Raw genomic sequence first — 20,709 nt, 5'->3', positions numbered from 1 at the left:
GAAAAATATTAAATAATTTGAATTAACGGGCCAAGTTTATTTTTAATCTAGCCTCTGAATGTATGGCCTATTTATACACCAAGTTAAATACTTCCTTACGTGTAAAATGTGAGGTTGTCCAAATTGTCATGCATGTTGATAGGGTACATCTCCCCCAGTTGGAAGAGTTTCTCCAAGGCCTCATAGATGAAAATGATGCAGATGAGAGCAGCGAAGGCTTCCTCTGTGAATCTTGTTATATAGCACACCAGAGAGCTGGCGTCTGTGGCAACCAGCACAAGGCACAAGAAGGCCGTCCACAGGCCAATGCTAGTGCGCAGAGGGAGGTAGGACAGATTGTAGTCACTGTAGAGAGACAAATAGACATGTTATATGTTGCTCTTTGTAAAGGCATCTGCTAAATGAAGAAATATAAGTATCTTCTACTGTCTGGATTATTCAATGTGTTTTTCTTCACTTCAGTATAGAACCAAGCCAAGCAAATGACACATATTTAAACACTTCAAATAGTAGGATTAAACAAGTAGGATTAAAATGAGGCTATGCTGAACTTAAATGTGTTTTGTATCTCCAGAGCGCTGCACCAACTCTTTTCTGCACCAGTAGATGGCACCACGGTATGTATGGTTTAAAAATCAGCCTATCCTAAGAGAAAACAATCTCTGACATCAGAACAGACTGAGTAGTATTTACTCTTTACTAAAACTTTTTTAATGGGTAGTCATGCAATGACTGCACTGTGACTGTAACAATTAATTTAAAACTTTTTTATACAATAGTTTGTTACAAGCCAATCATTTGTACAAACGGTTAGTGCTGATATTTCATATAAACATCTGAGTGCTGAAATTTCATTAAATAAGTTTGTCAGCGATATAAACTGAATTGATTCATTAAGATGAACCGTTTGAACTGAATTAATAGAATGTAATACTGCAATAAAAATCTATATCTTATAAACAAACAAACAGACAGACACATACATACATACATACATATATATATATATATAAGCAGTCACTAATTGCAAATTATATCATTTGAGAATAATATCTGAGGTACAGAATAAGGAGAAAGGAGTGACACTATAAGGAGTGACACTCTATGGAAAGTGAGTCTCTCTCACCTGCAGAACTTAAAAAGAATTTTCTCAAAAACTAGAACAGGCCCAGTGCTGCCCAGGATAGTGAGAGGCTGACCAGAAAACAGAGAGAAGGCCACACCAGTCAGTGAAGCTCCAAACAGAGACTCAATGGCACTCTAAAACAAACGCAGACAAAAGGACTGTCATCAAACTGTGGGAGAGTTTCAAGCAAAGAAAACAGCATTCTGTGGAAGTAGAAATTAAATATTTAAGGCACAGGAAAGGGCTACTCTCAGAGCTTTAATCCTCCATTGATCTTTCCAGGCAGAGCCAAGTCTACAAGTCTGACTCACTATGTTGTTTTTGGTGGCTTCCCCTAGAAGGCCTCCGAAGGTGATGACGGGGGACATGCAGGCGCAATAGAGGAAAAGGATGGAAGCTAAACACTGCAGGCTGATAGCGTCCTTCACATCTCTCCAGTAAAACGGAGCTTTCCGCCTCACATCTAGCACCAGACCCCCGAATATCCTGTGAAAATTGAATGACAAAAAAATTCAACCAGGTCATATTTAAAAAAGCAGCGAGTAAAATAAATAATAATTTGAAGATGTCAACAAACAACAATAATAATAGTGTTGTTATTTAAAAGCAAACATACACACTTCATTATAATAAAATAGAAAATAAGCATCACTGTTGGTAATTACAGTGGAGTTAACTATGTAAAGTCACTACATTAAAGGAAATGCATTTGAAAATTATATTATTTCTCATTTTGTTCTAATGGCTGTTTGGGTGTGCTGTATTTTCAGAGCGCTTTGGGGCTCTTAAAACACGTCTTAATGAACGGCACTCTTACACAACCATCTCTGGCCGGCCACTTAAGCTGCACATCAGAGGGGCGCCACTGTTAAGTCTACTGCCTTTATTCAAAACCTCCGACATGAAAGGATTAGATAATTTGCACCATAAAAACATTTTTACCCCCCTCCACTTAATGCGTTTATAATAAGGTCCTCCTTCATCAAAAGAGACTTAAGTAAATCCAACATTACCCTCTCTCTCTCTAACACTGTGATCAGCAGGGTTCAGCTTTGACACGCATTCATTCGCATGTCCTTAACGTCCAGATACCTTAATGGCTTAATGTAAGAGCACAACACATCTAAGCCTGTCATTTATATAAACCCATCAGCCATATTTAGGGAATCATACATAACAGAAAAAACATACAAAAAGTGACCAACTTTTATGACCAACTTATAATATGGGTGATGTGTGTAAAAGAGTGTGCAGTATATAAGTGATGGAGGTTGTACTATCTCTGACCGTCCTGTCCTCTTGAGTTCAGGTCCAGTGTGGTGTTCCTCTTCATTGATAATCTCTGATAGTGGAGCAGAGCCATTAGGCATGGAAGGCATCTTTCTCTTCTCCTGCAGCCATGAAATTGAAACAACAAAATGTAAGAGGCTAAAAAAAGAGCAACAACATCGCCCTGTTAACCCTGTGGCTCATGGCTGGCTTCTTGCAGTGATTAAACCAACAACCTTCTGGATACCACTTCTGAGCCATAGCCACTACTCTACAACAGCCCCAACTCCATATCTCTCAGGCGATGATTTACCTGAGACGGGACGCTCTTAGGCGGCTCGATTCGTATCGTGGGGTCCCATTCTCCTGGAGGCAGCACTGTCACCTGGTCCAAGAACTCATCTATGCCAGACAGGAGGTCATTCCTGTCTTTGGCTTTGTACGCTACATCATGAAAGATCTGTCATGGTGTTAGAGAAGGCATGAGCATGCAATTATGCAATGCAATCTTAAATTTGTGATTATGAGTAAAGACAGTCTGAGCATAATTCAAAATCATCTCATACAGATCTACAGATCAAAAGTTTGGGGTTTAATGTTTGTTGACATTCTCTTTAGCTCACCAACGCTTCAATAATTTGATCAAAAGTATAGTAAAAACAGTATTGTGAAATTTCACTTTTCACACATATTCTAAAGTGTAATGTATTGTTGTGATGGCAAAGCTGAATTTTCAGCATCATTACTCCAGTCTTCAGTGTCACACGATCCTTTAGAAATCATTCTAATATGCTGTTCTGGTGCTCAAGAAGCATTTCTTATTATTGTCAATGTTGAAAACAGTGGTGCTGTTTAATATTTTTGAGGAAAGCATGATCAATTATTTGATGTATAAAAAGTCATAGTTTATCTGAAATAGAAATCTTTTGTAACATTATGTCTTTACGGTCACTTCTGACCAATTTAATGCATCCTTTCTGAACAGAGGTTTTTCTGAACACAGTTAAAATGCTACTGAAGACTTGAAGCAGGGTTTGTTTATCCTGATCTTTATGGACCTTTGTCAGGGTAGATGCCATATTTAATCTGACATGAATGAAATCGAGGCTGTGAGGTTCAAAAGTCTGTCCAATATGCTGAACTGTAGTGTAACTTGTCATCAATTGTTCAACTAAGGTCAGAGCCATATACTTATGGGCAGCACGTGAAGGCTTTTTAGTTTAGAATCGTTACGGTAATTACAACATAATCCTAATTTGCAAGATGCTAAGGTTGTAAAAAATTAGACATGCCCTATAAACTTAAGACAATACAACTTATTATTGAATGGGGTGTACTTTATCTCTCACAGCATTGTATTCATTCAAATAAAATTATATTTACATTTATGCATTTTACAGATGCTTTCAATCAAGGTGACTTGCATTCTAATCAAGGTATACATTTTTTTCAGGTCATGAATTCTCTGGGTATTGAACCTACTACCTTGATGTTGCTAGGGACATGCTCTACTGTTTGAGCTACAGGAATGCAGACTAAGAAATACAGCATTGCTCAAGGGAGAAGCCTCACCTCATCTGTCATTAAAGTAGCTATAGACCTGCCAATCTCATGGTATTGGCCCCCTTTACCGAAAGGTCCCAACAGCAAGAAGAGAAACCTGTAAATAAGTTGAGGAAATAAATTAAACTGCAAGAAAAGATTGCATAAAAGGCTGAAACCTAGTGAAGTCTCCCTGGGGTGTTATTTGTGTGCATTTATGTAAATGCAAGTTATGTTTTCATGGGTGCTTGAGCGCTACCTTGTTGGAACAGGAACTTCGGTCAGTCCAGTGAGAAGAACAGCAGGTGAGAGACGGATGAAGGCAATGATTGGACGCTCAAGGAAATCAACTTCCCCCACCAAAACATTCGAAGCCTCAGCGCCTGGAGGAATTTTCTTCATGAAATTCATGTCCACCTTAAGAGCACAAAAATGTAAAGATCAGGTACATAGCGCTGACATTAGACGTTTGTGTGTTTCTTCATGAACCTCAAGAATGGGGTATTGGTTTGCTGGGAGTGTGCAGTTGGAGTAATGCTGCCTTCAGATGCTATCGGGATTATCATAATTACGAGTTTCCTAGTTAACAATTGCACATGAACGACCTCCCAAATCGTATTTACCACTGAGAATCTTGGGGATAATTTTGATGCCCAATTCCCTGAGTTGGACATGCCATAAACTTTAAACATGGCGGAGGGGAGAATGATTTCTGCTGTGACTGGTATTCTACATCGCCTTATCTTGTCGTTAAACTAGTGCATATTTACATATATGAATAATCATTTGAAGCTCATTGTATGTTTTATATACAGTGAAAACAGACTATTAGAATATGTATATGGTTGTCAATGAATGAGATGCTAAATATATAATTTGGCTGTAATACAATTTTCCCATTAAACAGGCAAAAATAAACCTGCTCTCCTCTATGATTCCCGTTCTTTCCAACAACAAAGCACTTGAACGCGACAAGCTCATAATCACAACTTCAGAAGAGGGAAGTAGGAAATTTTATGATAGCATGTGAAGGCAGCATAAAGCCCAAAGTATACAGGGATGCCGTCACACTACACATTTTGTTCAATTGACTTCCATTCATATGCATGCGAATGCGTCAGACCGGAAACGCATGCTCATGCGAAAACAAAGCCACTTGAAGGCAAGCCTGCAAGGTTAGCAAAAAAAAGTGTAACGCCTGTTAAAGCCGCGTTCACACTAGACTTTGAGCATGCAAAATTCCTTGAACACTGCAACGGTCGTGGTATGACGTCGTGCTCTACAGCATCTTTTTAACAAACATGAATTCAAAATATAACAAATAGTGCATTCAAAAAAAATATACAATACAATCTACAGCTTTACTGCAAAAATTCTTCTTTTAATTCAGCAAATTGGTCATGCCGTGACGTATTGATATTCTACTGGTCACACACACGTCCTCACGTGATGTGAATTTTTGAATCCGATCCATTTTTTTAATGGATATCAATGGAGGAGAGGCTTTACTGCGCTGAAAAAAAATGCTTTTGTGGGAAAACAGTTTATCATTTAATGAATCAACAGCCCAATCTTCAACATGTTTGCTCTTAAACATAAATTTCGGATTGGTTTATTTTTAGAGTAAAAAAAAAAAAAAAAATGCTGTTTTGAAAAATAAGTCACAGACAATTGTGCAACAGGTATGATTCAGTATACGGCACTTCTCGTTTATTTCTATGGTATTCACAAACAGTGATCGACTGTCGCACAACAACGCACAAGGATGTAATGTGATTGGTTATGAAGGCACACATGATCCAAGTTACCAGTTACACTTTCTCCAATGGTAGAGTCACAAACCGTCATATCTCCCAATAATAAGACCATATTCAATGGAAAATTTCGCATTTCACAGCATTTCAAAGTTCAATTTTGGAAAACTTGTTTGCAAATTGATGCGAATTCGTATCACGTGAAGATGTGTGACCAGTAAAAGATCAATATGTCACAGCATGACCTCCTGAATTGCAAGAATGCATTTTTTGCATTAAAGTCAAGTAGATTGTATATTTTAACATTCTGAATGCATTACTACGCAGGCAGTTGACACATGCACTCAAGAATGTTTCATATTTTTCCAGTGTCTCTGCTATTTTTCTCCAGAAGTTACAAATGTCTTTGTTTTCTTTTAAACTATCTCATAACACCCTCACACAATCGCTTGTCAATCTGGGCGTCTATTGTTGTTGCAGTCTCTAGTATTGTTTTGTTGTTCCGTCTCTTTTGTTTAGTTGTCTACTGTGAAAAATGGCCCAGGTCAGTGTTGCCAACTTATGGAACAACTGATTAGTGCAAAACAAATTCAATGCACATGTGCTATCTGCACGTACAGAACACATATACTATTCTGGTGACATAATTTGCATCACACGCAATGTACGCGAAATACATTGCATACCCTTGCATACGTGTGAAAACTGAAGTATACTTTGGGCTTTTAAACCACATTCCACAGTATTACAAAAACCAGACCAGGAAATCAAACTAGTTTAGTCTAGTGATGTGGTTCTTTATTTCCAGTAATCATGCAGTACTTAAAAGGTTTCAAGACTTCAGGAAATAAATTTCTGCCAAACTCTGGCTAAGCCAGTTTAACATGGTTATCAATGACACTTCACATACACTATGAAACGCACAAAAATAAATCTTGAGAAACAATTCTATGATAAACCATTGACATTAAGCAGCAATTACACAACCAGCTAATATACCAAACCACTGACACGTGAGAGAAAAGTGATATTTCACAATCCACAGGACAGCAGAATGTAGACCAGTTCAGTCTGGAGAAATGTTTTTTCTCTTAGCGAGTCACGTTTTTCTAACCAGGATCAGTATACATGGGAAGATGTCATCTAACTCCTAACAAAATAGGACATCATCTGAAGTTGAGGATCAATTGCAGAATGAAAATAAGCTATTGAAAAACCCAGGTACTTTTAACACCCAAAAAACATTGTCTAACTTCTTCCAAGACAGGTGAACATTCGTTAAAAAACAGGTTTCAATCTCATTTCAGTCTAAGGTTTCTGTGTTATTTTGAAACAAAGCTGTCATAATGAAACTATGACCGTGAGAATTTGTTTAAACCAATACTTCACTATGTTTCAACAGCAACTTCAAGCAGAGCCAATAGTCTCAATGATAATGAACATTTAAAAAAACAAAACATTTAGAGGGTATAAACAAGTAAATAAATATGTAGTAAAATAAGTATCAACTCATTTGCAACTTTAAACTTTAAAATAAGCTTTAAATTCTTAACATTAGCAAATGCATTCAGTATCATAAAATAAATACTTTTACAGCACTTATTATTCTAGGTTTTACAGCATGCATTAATCTAGATGTATTAATGAAACAATGAACAGTTGAAATTAACATTAAAACTAGTTTTTCACTGCCTTATATCTAATGCATTAACTAATGTTAACAAATTAAAACGTATAATATTATGGTAACACTTTACAATAATATCATATGAAGAATTAAAAAAAAACACACACCTCAGTTGACCACTATTTTTGACTCACCCCAAAACTAACCTGTGTTAACATCCCACAAGTATATTGCTAATAAAATGACCATATTAAGGACAGAGATTTTGAAGTTTTTGCATTTTCCATTGTGAAGTACTGCAACATTAAAACAGAAACATTGTTCCTTTTCGCAAGACACTTCAATCATCACTTATCACGACACACAATACAGTAATCAAAACATGGTTAACCACTCAAGAACACATCACAGAAGATCAGAGCCACAAACACAACCTCATGAAGCACTCGATGACGACACACTGGAAGACAGTTATAATGATGAGAGACTTACTGTAGGCCTTTTGCTGCCCCTTCCCAGAGAGCTGCAACTACAGTGAAAAGAGGATTGGCTGTCCTGATACCAACCAGACAGACATGGAGAGTGTTCAGTGTTCTGAATATACCTGCCATCTTGCCATGAGACTTATGTTCAGAACTATCCCCTTCCATTAATTAATCAGGTAATCTGATGCATTTTAAAAAATGCTATCAAAATTTTGCCCTGGGGTCCACTTCAAAAATCTTTTTGCACCATTGTCCAAACAAATTGTACCTCCATCCTTCACTTACAACCTCTGTGAAAAGCCTGAATTATATTGTGACATTTGAACAAAAGTGTTGGTGGTGAAAACAATCTCTCCGAAACGGTTAAGAGAGAATTTTGGCTGATATGGACAACTGATAATTATTTATATTTTAAAGCAGATAACAAGATAATGGCCTAAATTTGATATACATTCTCTGAGACTGACAACAAAAAACAAAACCTAGGGCTGAAAAAATTCTCTGATAAAAAAAAAAAAGTTATTTAAATTGTAAGAGCTCCTTGTTTGTAGGGCTGCAAAATATATTGTGATTAAATTTTTATTATTATTAAATAAAAAATAAACAAAATAAATATATTACTACTGTAATAAAACTATTGCATTTTAAAATAAAAAATAGAGTATTTAATAAAAAATAATAACAATTTTATAGTACAACTGTCAAATACTACAACCAGATCGGATTCAGAACGATGATCAAAACATTTTTTGGAGTAGATCTAGTCCAACAACACCCCTAATGCTTGTACAGTCCGATACCTCGTCCTGGGTCGACATTTCATTCAGTAACATTAGGCAGTTTTGATTTATATGCTGTTTAATGTTGGTGATCATCACGTTATTTTACATATGCATAAGATTACACGATATTGCTTGTTTCAGTTTCTTTTTTGCTTGTGTTTTGATCAGGAGATTCAGTACTCTTTCAGAATATGCATAATAGCGCACCCTACCATATAACAGTGAAAAACGGGAAGTCAGAAAATTCCGTCAATGGTGGGGAAAGAGTTAAAAGTGCTTCAAATTACACAAAGCATTATTCACAGTGCTTTTAAATATTAAAACAGGTAAAACAATCCTTCTTATCCAACTAATATTTCACAAACGGGATTACTATGAATCACTGGGATTAAGAAATTATACATGCCACAGTTTCTTTTATAAGAGTTAAATGACAATAGGTAGATGAACTAGAAATAATGTAGGTCTCATGATCATTTGAAAATTATTTTTGATATCGCGTAACATAAATACTGTGTTTTTAGGTTGGGTTTTTGGGGAGCTTGGCAGCCCCTGGTCACTGTGCACTTTAGTAGCATGGAAAACAGCATGAACGTTCCTGTCCAAGATCTTCTATTATATTCCAAAGCCAAGAGAGAAAAATTATGAGAAAATAAATGACACAAATGTCATTGTTGAACTATTCCTTTAAGCGATGCCTATCCACAACATTTACAACAGGATGTGTTGCAGGAATAGGAAGCTCACCTTGCTAAAGTCCACAGTGCTGTTTTCCCGGCTGCCACCAGCGCCATTCATGCGGCTTTCACTGGGCTTACTGTTCTCCAGGTTCCCCGGGGCCGACTGGGGGGATGCAAGGAGACCTGTTGGGATGAAAAAAAAGGAAAGTGGTGGAGAACAGTGTTATATGTGTGTTGAGCTTTAATATGCAGGAAAGGTTAACTGCACACTTATTGTGTGGTCTAGTGTGTAGACATGCAGAGCAAGTCACATGCTTTCTGGATAACATCACACAGCAGTGTGTACGCTCGTGGATGCTATGCTGTAAGGTTGAATTTTAAACATTTAGAAAGTGATCTTTCAGATTTTCCAACCCACAGATTTTGTTGGATAGAAAGCAAACCTTTTTTATGGAATGACAGGATGAGTTCATTTGAGGAGAGCATTAAGGCTAAAGCATTGAATGAGGTCACCATGAACTGTTCCTGGCTTCTGTGAGGATTTTAGCTTCACACAGCGATCGAAAACATCTCCCAATATCCATAAAGAGGCACAGTAAAACTGTGTAGGCCTGGGGTGACATTTCATGGAAACAAGCTCTCCTGCTATCTGAGCCTGCCGCTTGACGTCATGCTAACTTAAAAATAAAGGGAGCAAAATGACCCTCCTTCTATGGTCTTCCCTATAAACACATGGAATGGAAATCAGCCATTGCAATTGTTTAATGTCACTGCCTCCTTGCTAGGGCCTGGTCAGGCACTCAGAACGGAGGTTTGTGAGCACGCGAGCTGCACATTCTGCCAACATGAACGCAGCAATGTACAACATGGAGCAACTCCATGACATCACCCACTCCCATTTCAACAGGCTCAGTTTACACTTGAAGTGTATTCCAAGAGGCCAATGACCTAAAGTGTCACGGGAAGCTTTCTGCTTCTTAGCATGACATCATTTATTAGCAACTGTGAGGTACTACTACCCTTTATAATTTTCTTAATTTGTGGTGATTCGTTTTATTGATCTGGTTTCTTGTGTGCATATGCTGCAATAGCTAGAACAGAACCCTGTGCCCTCATCGATTGTGGAAGACTTTTAACGAACCCAGACAGTAGTATTAATAATTAAAAATAAATATGTCAGAGGTGCAAATATAAACACTTTTTGAGGCCACTGTACTTCATGACATTGAAGAATGCTTAAAAGTCTGGTCTAAAAACTAAAAAAAACTATATAAATCATCAAAGAGAACACATGAGCATTGCAGGTGCTGCTACTGGATGTTCTGTAACACGTCTGCATTCTCAGGGAAAGATAAAACAGGGTACCAAGTTTAAATGTCTCATATGGGTAGTCAAGCTCTTTTTAAAATATCTGATTGACTGGACATGGTAAAACTCAAGAAAAACCTGTGGGGACACGGTGTGACAAGAAGACATTCAAATACTTAGGGTGAGAGAGGGAAAAGAGACTGAGACAGGTCAGAAAGAGACAGGAGAGAATGTGAGAGTGTTGGAGGTAATGTGTTGAAAGTATTACATAATCAGATTGTTTTTACTGACTAATACAATTGATTTTAATGTATGACTGCAGATTTGGGTTTATAATTAATGAAAAATATATAGATTTTAACTATATTTTATGTCAATATAATATATTTATATAATAATATATTTTATATTTTATGCTAAAATGCAAGGTTTATTAATGTATAAACACACACACACGTACACTTTCCTGCTGAAGTTTGAATTAGCGAGATGTTGGTGAGAGATTTCAGGTTTACATTTACATTATTCTATTTTATATTATACATACATTTTTTTTAGATATATTTTAACTTTTCAAAACTTTGCGGTCAGTAAGATTTGTGTTTTGAAACAAGTCTCTTAAGCTCACAAAGTCTGCATTTATTTGATCAAAAGAGAAGAATCAACAGTAATATTGTGAAATATTACAATTTAAAATAACAGTTTTCTATTTTATTATGGTTTAAAATGTAATTTAAGTGATGGCAAAGCTGAATGAGTCATTATTACTGCGTCACATGATCCGTCAAAAATCATTCTAATATGCTGATTTGCTGTTCAAGAAACATTTCTTATTATTATCAATGTTGAAAACAGTTGTGCTGCTTAATATTTTTGTGCAAAGCTGCAAGCATGATACTTTTTTCAGGATTCTTTTGAATAGAAAGATTTTTAAAAAAGAATAAAATCTTACTGAATAAAATAAAATAAATAAAAAAGTTTTTAACAGTAGTGTATGTGCCATTATCGAAAACTGAATACTCAAACTGCACATTCATTTCTTATCTAATGTAATTAGTTTTCTGCACTCAAACACTCATGACAAATCTAAAAAGAGTGTGAGGCTGAGCAAGTGTATCATGCAGGAGACACATCATGCTGACGGGCTGGATATTTGCCTGACTGCGGTAGGGACAATTGCTGTGCCAGCCTGTTCGGGTCATGAACCACCTTCTCATCCTGAGTGGCGAGAGACAGTGACTGCGGTTCCTCCTCCTCCTCGGGCGGGAACACCACGACCTCTGGAATGTCCTCTCTCTCTCCCCGCGCCACCAGCAGCTCAGGCCCCTGCTGAGAGGGTCCTGGGGAGCGGAGAGATGATGAAGCGCGGTGGGCGGTAGGGGGGGTGTTTTGAGGGGTGGCAGAAGGGGTGGAGTTGGCGCTGGGCAGAAGCAGGTTGAAAATGATGGAGGAACGGGAACCGCGGGAGTCTCTGGAGGGACGGCGTGAGCTGGGGGGAGTGGAGGTGGAGTAGGTACGTCTAAGGAGGGACAGACGGGAGGCAGAGAGACCCTCCCCTGATGGGACCAGTGCAGGAGGTCAAAAAGGATGAGGAAAAGTATGAAGAGAGGAAAACAAAGTAAACAGACTGCGGATGGAATAAAATAACATTGATGAATAAAATAAAAGCAAAAATGTTGAGATGAGGGAGTTGGGAAGGTTAGAGTGAAGTGAGGACGTGAGATGGCGGCAAGAACGGAAAGTGCAAATCAGTCACGATTCAACACCCAGAAACATGACCATCACACGCTGATCGTCAACATTTTAATAAATCAGGCTAGCTTGAACTTTGCTATCACAGAACCCACATTCAACTCTGAGAATCAGAGCTAGGCCTGTTTCACAGAAGCAGCACTCAAGTAGCATTTCAGAACAGAGACAATTTTTGTAATGCAACACTCAACTAATACCAATACTATATTTAATCAATATAATATTTTGCTATACAAGTTATGAAGCAAAAAAAGGAGCAAAATATTATTTTCTTTAAAAAAAAATTGTGCGCTGGGTTTGAAGCTAGTTGCAAATGTGCAGTGAAACAAACATGTAGCACCTTCTGTTCAGTAGGTCTGTCTGAATGACTGAATCCAAATGATCCAAGCAGTTTAAAAATAGATTTTGGTGTTTGAGTTCTGCTCAACGTATATTAATCACCATTTGTATGCAAGCTACTGTTCAAAAGTTTGGGGTCAGTAACATTTAAAAAAATTATATTAAGAAATTAATATTTTAATTAAAATTGTTAAAAAGTAGAAGCAAAGTTCCACTTCAAATAAATGCTGTTCTTTTGAACTTTATATTCATTCAAGTATACTGAAAATGTTTTATTGTTTCTACTATATTGTTTATTGGAAGAAATGCAGCCTTGGTGGAGCATGAGAATTCTTATTTTTAAAATATATTTTAAAAAAATCCTACCGACCCTAAACTTTTTAATAATACCGTATGATGTCACTATTCATGAAAATTAGACATCAAGACGATATAAATAAATAAATATTTATAAAATATAATTAAATATATAATGTACCATAGTAACCCATAATTATTTTCTGTATAATGCCGCTGTTCTGTCACATAGCTAGTTCAAGCATTTCTTGTGGAACAGGCCTTTACCATGACAACACCATGACTTGAGCTCTTTATTGATAAAGTTTTTAGTGTGAGTAAAGACAGGAAATGCAACCAACACAGCACACAGTAATGGCCTGAAATCAGTCAATGAAATGCACCATGCACTTCACATTCAAATCCAATGCTTTTAGCACCAAAGAAACAGAACATCTAGTCACATACACTCCCTGCCGGACGTCTTTAACAACAGCTGGCCACAGGCACAAGGACCCTATGCACACCTACTTTCCTTAATTTCTTGTTTTTGAGTGGGAACAAAAGATCAATAAGCAGTGGATTTAAGAGAATCTAATTAATATTAGAAAGAAAGTCAAGCACAGCAAAAAGTCTCACCATTCCTCTCAAGCAAATGCGGGTCTGAATGTTTCTTGCCTATGTCGGCGAAGGAGCGTACGAGCGGGATGCGATTGCTGAGCTTCTTCTCATTCTGGTGGTGATGCCTCTTCATCATGGCTTCCCGCACATTCTCCCTCAAACTCTCATCCAGCTGCTCGGATGCCACCATGTTGTCCAATACCATGTCTGGGAGCAGAGAGACCTTCATTTTTGTAGACGTTCATTGTGTTCATGCTGAGATATAAGGGTTTATCTAACAGCCAAATGTTACCTGCTATCTCCTCAATGGTGTTTGCTCTCATGTCCAGCATGACAGTGCCATTGAGAATGCAGCTCCGTAACTCAAACAGGCTGTGCAGGGAAAGCGTGGCGACATAAGGCTTACTCCAGCGATCTCCTCCATCCTCTACATCCTCCTCAAACTTCAACCACCTGCAACAATTAGGATTTGATGTTGACCATGTATTAAGACAAGTATTTTGACACATTCTGGTGGACAAATGTTCAGGTTGTCCATAGTTTATGTGATGAACTACATCTGTGGTGAACTTGAGGGGAAATTACATCATGCAAAACTATCTTTTTAAGTCGTTCTAAAGTCTTTGTGAAAATGGAAACGAAAAATGTTCTGATAAAAGGTCTAGCTGTATGTTGTTAGCAGAATATATGCCACTTGGTTTGATAGTTTGTTATTAAATACAATGACTTTCAGACATTTTAAAACGTGTCCAAATACAAATTGTGGGGCTAATGATACCATTATATTTTTAAGACCAAAGCTGAAGTCCATGTCTAGAGAACAGAGTGGCCACTGGTTAATATAATAGGGCATTAAAAATGTTACATGTGTTTTACAAAAGTTACATGTGTTTTATATCATATTCATACCCAATTTGCTTACTGTATAAATAAATAAATAAATAAAAAAATAAAAAAAACTCATTATCCATTGATTCTGTTAATCAGTCAATGCAAATAATTTCAAAATGGCCCTTTATTATGTAGTGACTAAATTTAATAAATATATAATGAAATTATACAGTTGCAATAAACAAATAGAAAGTACAATAAAATGTAGGAACAAATAAATAAGGCATGAAATACATAATGTTTTTATATAACATGATGAAACCACCTGAAATGCACCTTAAAATTGAAAACTTCATGAATTACGAAATTAAATACACATTAAAAATAAAATGAAGCAGACAATATAAAACAAATCAAATAATCACAAAATAACAATGCATAATTAAATGTTTCAATCAATAAATTAGTCTAAAAGTGTATTTCATGCCTTATTTATTTATTTATGCTTACATTTCATTGCACTTATTTATTTATTGCAACATTCCATGATGCATTTAATAACTTTATATATTTATTTAATTTAGTCAGTGTTAAATCACTATAATTATCAGCTAATTAATCATATATTATATATATAGTAGTTTACAATAAACCAGTACAAGAACACCCAATACACACATGCACTCTCAGGCTTCATTTGTGTCCTCACCTGGCTGTCTCTTTCCACTCGTAAGCATTTCCGTCACGGAAGGACAGCTCGTCGAGCTCAGTGAAGAGGTCATGAGGAATGTGCTCCTCATCATCATCCTCAGTGCCGAGGATAAACTGGACCCTCTGTGAGGGAGTGTCTGCAGCCAAGAGTGAGAGAGACCAATGCCAATGAGTCAAGATACTTAGACAAAATAGACAGGAATAAACAGGAAATTATTACCATTCCTTCATTTAAATTAGCTGCACTGAGACATTCTAGACTGTTATTCTTACCGTACGTTGGTGATTCTCTCCCGTCCTCTCGCTCAGACTCTCTGTCCTTCCTTTTCCGATGGTGCTTATGACCACGATGGCGATGTCTACGTCTGCTTTGTCTTCCTAAAGGTACATGTACACCCACATAAACTGCCCTGTGACCTATAAAGAGAAAGACTTTATCCACCTGTCCTGTACTGCATGTGAGAGAAGTCCCTTTTAAAGTCCTTAAAAGGACAAGAAAAGGAAGACACTAAATACAACGTACAAACAATGAACAAACTGTGCAAGAAACCCGGTGTGCTTTTAAAAAAAGACATAAATAACTGTCTCTGGCGTGCTTTAAGGAAAGCTTAAAAGTTAAGTCTGCCACCCATGCTTGAGTTTTTGTGTTGAAGGCAGATTTCTGGGAAGCAGAAGCTGCATGCGTCACAAGAATGATGTCAAAAAGAAAAGGAAAAAAAAAAACATGCAATTAGAACCTAACTTCATTCAGCCCGGTTTTGTGCAGGGAGCGCTCACAGTGTCAGGGTGGGTAGTGTGTGAACACATGTGTGGTCTGTGCAAACGCCTGCTGTGTCTACACCAGTTTCACACGCTTGTCTATGCAGAGAATGCATGGGAGTCTGAAACTCGATTACACACTTTGTCAGCCACAACAGCTCATGAAAACATCTTGCAAAATTTTCAGACACATAGAGGCACTGCAAATCACTTATCTCATGTGCATCAATCCTTTAAAGCATGTACTCCCCAACTTGAAGTAAACAGAGTCAATGACTTCCATACACACTGGGTCAAAGGTCTCCAAAGCACATCATTAAATCTAAATTAAGCCTCTAATGGCAATTAGATGGTTTTAGTCAGATTACATGCAAACCAGTGCCCTATTTAGATGTAGAAGAAAATACCAGTGTGGATACAAAGCAACACATTCAACGGCAAGCAATATGGAAAGGGGGGTGGAGGTGGGACGACCAATACTAAACCTTCCTCCCACATTATCTCGACACTCCCCTAAACACCAGCTACAAAACAACAACCCTGTGCAGAGCTGCACGCCTGTGAAAACCCATCCTGGTCCTTACTAATTACAATAATCAGCCAAGGCACTCAGTCGGCAGGGAAAGCACAGAAAATGATAAAGATATCAAAGGGCATGAAGCTGAAGAGCTAAAATTGGCACCAAAATGACATGAATCATTGACCTACGTCTGTTACGATTACATCATTACATGTGTCTGGCAGAACGGCATGAACAAAGATGACAAAAGAATCCTGTCTGAGCTCTATAAATTAAAGCAATATTTTAAAAAAAAAAAGAGTCTGTATTCATTTACTCATCCTCACGTCACTCCAAACCTGAGTGCAAAAGTATGTTAGGCAGAATGCTTATGCTCTTTTCCATACAATGAATGTAAATGGGAACTGCAGTTACCAAGCGCCAAAAAGGACAATGAAAGGAGTCTATATGATTTATGTACTATATTCCAACTTTTCTGCAGCCGTATAATAGCTTTGTGTAGAGAATCATTTAAAGGTCCCGTTCTTCGTGATCCCATGTTTCAAACTTTAGTTAGTGTGTAATGTTGTTGTTAGAGTATAAATAATATCTGTAAAATTATAAAGCTCAAAGTTCAATGCCAAGCGAGATATTTTACTTAACAGAAATCGCCTATATCGAACGGCCCGTTTGGACTACATCCCTCTACTTCCTTCTTTAATGACGTCATTAAAACCGTTTTTTGACTAACCTCCGCCCACAGGAATGCTCCCTCAACTCTACCGAAATTCGTTTATATACTTGCGCACTTCTGATAACTTACTGTGTTTACTCAGCTCTTACGGTGATTTTCTGAAGTAAAACTGACGCTTCATCTTTTGTGTGATGTACAATAAACTTTATTAAACTCATCAGTATATGTTTGATCATCATTCAGACAGCAGACTTGTAGGCTATTAATAAATAATAGATACATATACAAGCAGATGACAAATACGTTATAATAACCATAATTAAACTACTAAACTATACCTGTTTCATCTCTATACAGCACTCTGACTCTGTAGGCATTATTGTCTGACTCGAAATGAACACTGTTACTGAGAGTTTCTGATATTATCATCATTCCGTGAGATGAAATTGTCCTGAGAGACTGTGCGCGAGCTCATGAAGCTCCGCCCCCTGTGCCGTCCAGCAGCAGCTTATTTGCATTTAAAGGGCACACACTAAAACAGCGTGTTTTTCTGAGCCCCAAAAAATGACAATTTAAACATGCTGTAAAAAATGATCTGTTGGGTATTTTGAGCTGAAACTTCACATACACACTCTGGGGACATCAGAGACTTATTTTACATCTTGTGAAAAGGGACATAATACGGGACCTTTAATAGAAATGTGTTGTTAAATATTGAAAATATTGGCTTGAAAATCTTTCTGACAGCTGAGGTTACCATTTACTTTCACTGTATGGAAAAGAGCAGATTAAACATTGTGCTAAAGAACTTGAATCAGCTACATAAGAAATGCAAGGAATATGCTTTTTAAAATCATTACACTGAATAATATGCAAAGGATTTCCTGTTACTTCCCTTAAAAACTACATTGGCTTTCAACAAGAAAGTGAAAGAGAACAAACAGGAATGTTCAGTGCAAGATGGTGTTTTACATAAGAAATAGAGAGTGCAGTTAATGCCGGAGGGCACAAATGCATGACCCGAGCAGGCCCAGTTTAATTAATTACATCTTGAGCAATTGTCTAATCCATCGTAATGCTATTAAAGAGAGCGGGAGGCCAGCGCAGCACAGCCCATACATTCTACTTTTAAAAGGAATAAATTATATTTTAAAATGTATTAAAATAGAAACTATTTATTTAAAATTAATATTTCAAAATATGACTTTTTTTTACTGTATTTTAGTCAAAGAAATGCAGCTTTGGCGAGCATAAGATACTTCTTTCAAAAACATGAAAAAATCTTACGAACCCAAACTTTTGAACTGTAATGTAAATGAATATAGAAATACATAAATAATACCTAACATTTAATTTAATACCTAAACATATAAATAATAATAATAATAATACATAAATAATCAAATTTAATGATAACAAAGAAAACATTTATCAACATTAAATTGGTCTGTTTATGTATATAATCAGTATTACAAATTGTGTTTTTCAATCTTGAATTGGATTATTAATGCATATATATATATCAGTACATATCAGTCCGCCACTACTTACAGCTTTGTTTCATTCACTTGAGTCATAGTAAGGGAATCAATTCCCAGACTATGAATGCCATAATTGTAAGAGCCAGATGTAGGTCATATGTTCCCTCACACTATGTACGAGTCACTTTAAGACTGAGTTCCTGAGGGTTCTAGACATTCCTTGCCTTACTCACGATCTGACAAAGTGCTGTTATCAAACACCTAGTGCCTCCTTTCCAACATGTACAAGCTTCCAGAACACACGCAGAAGGCTGATAGCAGGATCAAATCACCTGGAAACATGCCGTTGGCCCATGAGAAAGCCTTCAGAGGGGAAGGGGGGCGGTTTAAGACACGTTTAAGGTCAAAAACCTCATTGAACTCAGCCAAAGTGTGAAATGAGGTTGAGGGGTGTTGATGGATTTAATCATTGTGCTTTAAAACACTCCCAAAAGTAACAAATGTGAAAGAACCGCAGATATTATTCACTGTAGACCTCCATGTGCCATAAGACCAGATGGCAAGCTTGAGGATAAACAAAGCATATGATTTTGAGGAAAAAATAAAGGAGGGGGTTATGTGAAAGGAGGGAGTGACTTACTTTCAAGCTCCTCTTTTTCAAAGTTTGTGTGGATGGTAGAGCTGGTTTTTCCCTGATCAACAACAGCTTCCTCATCATTGCCCTGAATAGAGAGAGATAAAGGTGGATGAATGTGTGTAACAACAGTCAACAATCAATCCATGGCAACACAAGGGGCAGTCATTCCAGTTACTCCTGCCTTCATCTGTGTAATTGAGAATTGTGCATTAGTTAAGAGTTTATAACGTAATTGGGCTGAAGACTATTGTTTTTGACAATGCTCTCCTTGGCACAAAACTGAAGGAAATAGGTCACGAAATAAACAACTAGAGTTCATTTTGCGTCACATGAACCAAAGCATGTGGACAGCACTACCTCAGCCAAAAAGAACATAGTAACTAAAAACTCACAATTACTATTGCTCATACTAAAATTTTGCGATTGGAAAAAACTACTAACTTTGTCATGTACTGTAACTCATCCCACATTATTTAGCTAACGACATAAATTGTAGCCAAATACATTAAATATTTATATTTATATACACATATATATATATATATATATATATATATATACACACACACACACACACACACATCTCATAAATCGCATAAATAATAATAATAACAATAATAATAAGTTTATTCAATTATTCATAATGCATTTGATTTTGATGCTGCAGTCTAATGATCATGTTCTTATTGTATCAAAAATGGTTCTGCTCATCAGTAATTGAACACTTAAATATCAAAATATGATGTATTGGCAACAGTCACCACTAACAATTTCATCAGAAATTTTTTTTTTCATCAAAAAAAAAAAAAAGTAACCTGTGGCCATAATAACACGTCTCTAAAATAAGATGTGCTTTAAGACCATATTATCAACTAACAGCTGCTGTCAGATGGCACCTGTCTTTTGTGCAGGGAAGCAGGGAAGATCTGAAAAGTGGTGGGAACACATTAAGGCATTAGTCTTTGAAAAATAATTATTGTCTCCTAAAAAGTGATGGGGATATGTCCCCAAAAATGATAATGGTTTCTCCACCCTTGCTTATCGATGCTCCATCATGAGGGACTAGGACACAGGATGCTTCAACTAAGTACCATTTTGTCTAAGTCCGGGCTTAGACTAAACTTCTTTAAATGCATGCTGCACATGTCCACTTCCAGTCTATAATACATCTACTGCACAATATTTTCCAACCACATCGGTTTAAAAGGTTGAGTCACATTTGGTGACCATGTAAACGAGTGGCGAGAATTGTTACATGCTGCCCACTCACTTTTATACAAAGACAATGAGCTTAAATTGGGCCAAAACCAAGTTAACTCCATTTTCTCTATTATCAGGACAAAGCCGCAATTTACAGGCACAATGCTTATCGTGAAATGAGAAAAATTTTCCACTTGCAGCCTACTAGGATCCTGAAGTATGCTTAGGGGACACAAGAGTACACACTAGACATTGTCCAGAATTTCCCAGGAGATCCCCGCATGTCTATGAGAACATTTTGGTGGTCGCTGTAGAAGGAGCTGGTGTATTGGAGAT

General features: G+C 37.0%; 1 protein-coding gene across 11 annotated transcripts in view; it reads right to left on the bottom strand.

The window, feature by feature from the left end:
* The window catches only part of slc4a7 (solute carrier family 4 member 7), a 41,791-nt gene that overhangs the window by 12,349 nt on the left and 8,733 nt on the right, over positions 1-20,709 (bottom strand). For 4 of the 11 annotated variants that reach the window (XR_014031811.1, XM_081388741.1, XM_081388736.1 and 1 more), the window contains exons 2-16: positions 19,177-19,258; positions 15,377-15,520; positions 15,102-15,240; positions 13,854-14,014; positions 13,619-13,768; positions 11,731-12,129; positions 9,333-9,448; positions 7,811-7,873; positions 4,197-4,354; positions 3,968-4,055; positions 2,709-2,855; positions 2,414-2,517; positions 1,438-1,612; positions 1,127-1,260; positions 100-345 (exon numbers count right to left, since the gene is read on the bottom strand). Coding sequence is in view for 10 of the 11 variants with exons in the window: in XM_081388741.1 (XP_081244867.1) it covers positions 100-345; positions 1,127-1,260; positions 1,438-1,612; positions 2,414-2,517; positions 2,709-2,855; positions 3,968-4,055; positions 4,197-4,354; positions 7,811-7,873; positions 9,333-9,448; positions 11,731-12,129; positions 13,619-13,768; positions 13,854-14,014; positions 15,102-15,240; positions 15,377-15,520; positions 19,177-19,258 (2,306 nt within the window). In the remaining variant the exon portion in view is untranslated. Of the gene's footprint in view, positions 1-99; positions 346-1,126; positions 1,261-1,437; positions 1,613-2,413; positions 2,518-2,708; positions 2,856-3,967; positions 4,056-4,196; positions 4,355-7,810; positions 7,874-9,332; positions 9,449-11,730; positions 12,130-13,579; positions 13,769-13,853; positions 14,015-15,101; positions 15,241-15,376; positions 15,521-19,176; positions 19,259-20,709 lie in introns of all 11 variants that reach the window. The other 7 variants (XM_081388744.1, XM_081388737.1, XM_081388743.1 and 4 more) reach the window with 4 other exon arrangements.

This window comes from Scardinius erythrophthalmus, assembly GCF_964197995.2.
Source record: "Scardinius erythrophthalmus genome assembly, chromosome: 16".
Classification (NCBI taxonomy): Eukaryota; Metazoa; Chordata; class Actinopteri; order Cypriniformes; family Leuciscidae; genus Scardinius; species Scardinius erythrophthalmus.
The sequence above is the reverse complement of the archived record's forward strand: the minus strand, read 5'-3'. Positions and strand labels throughout refer to the sequence as shown.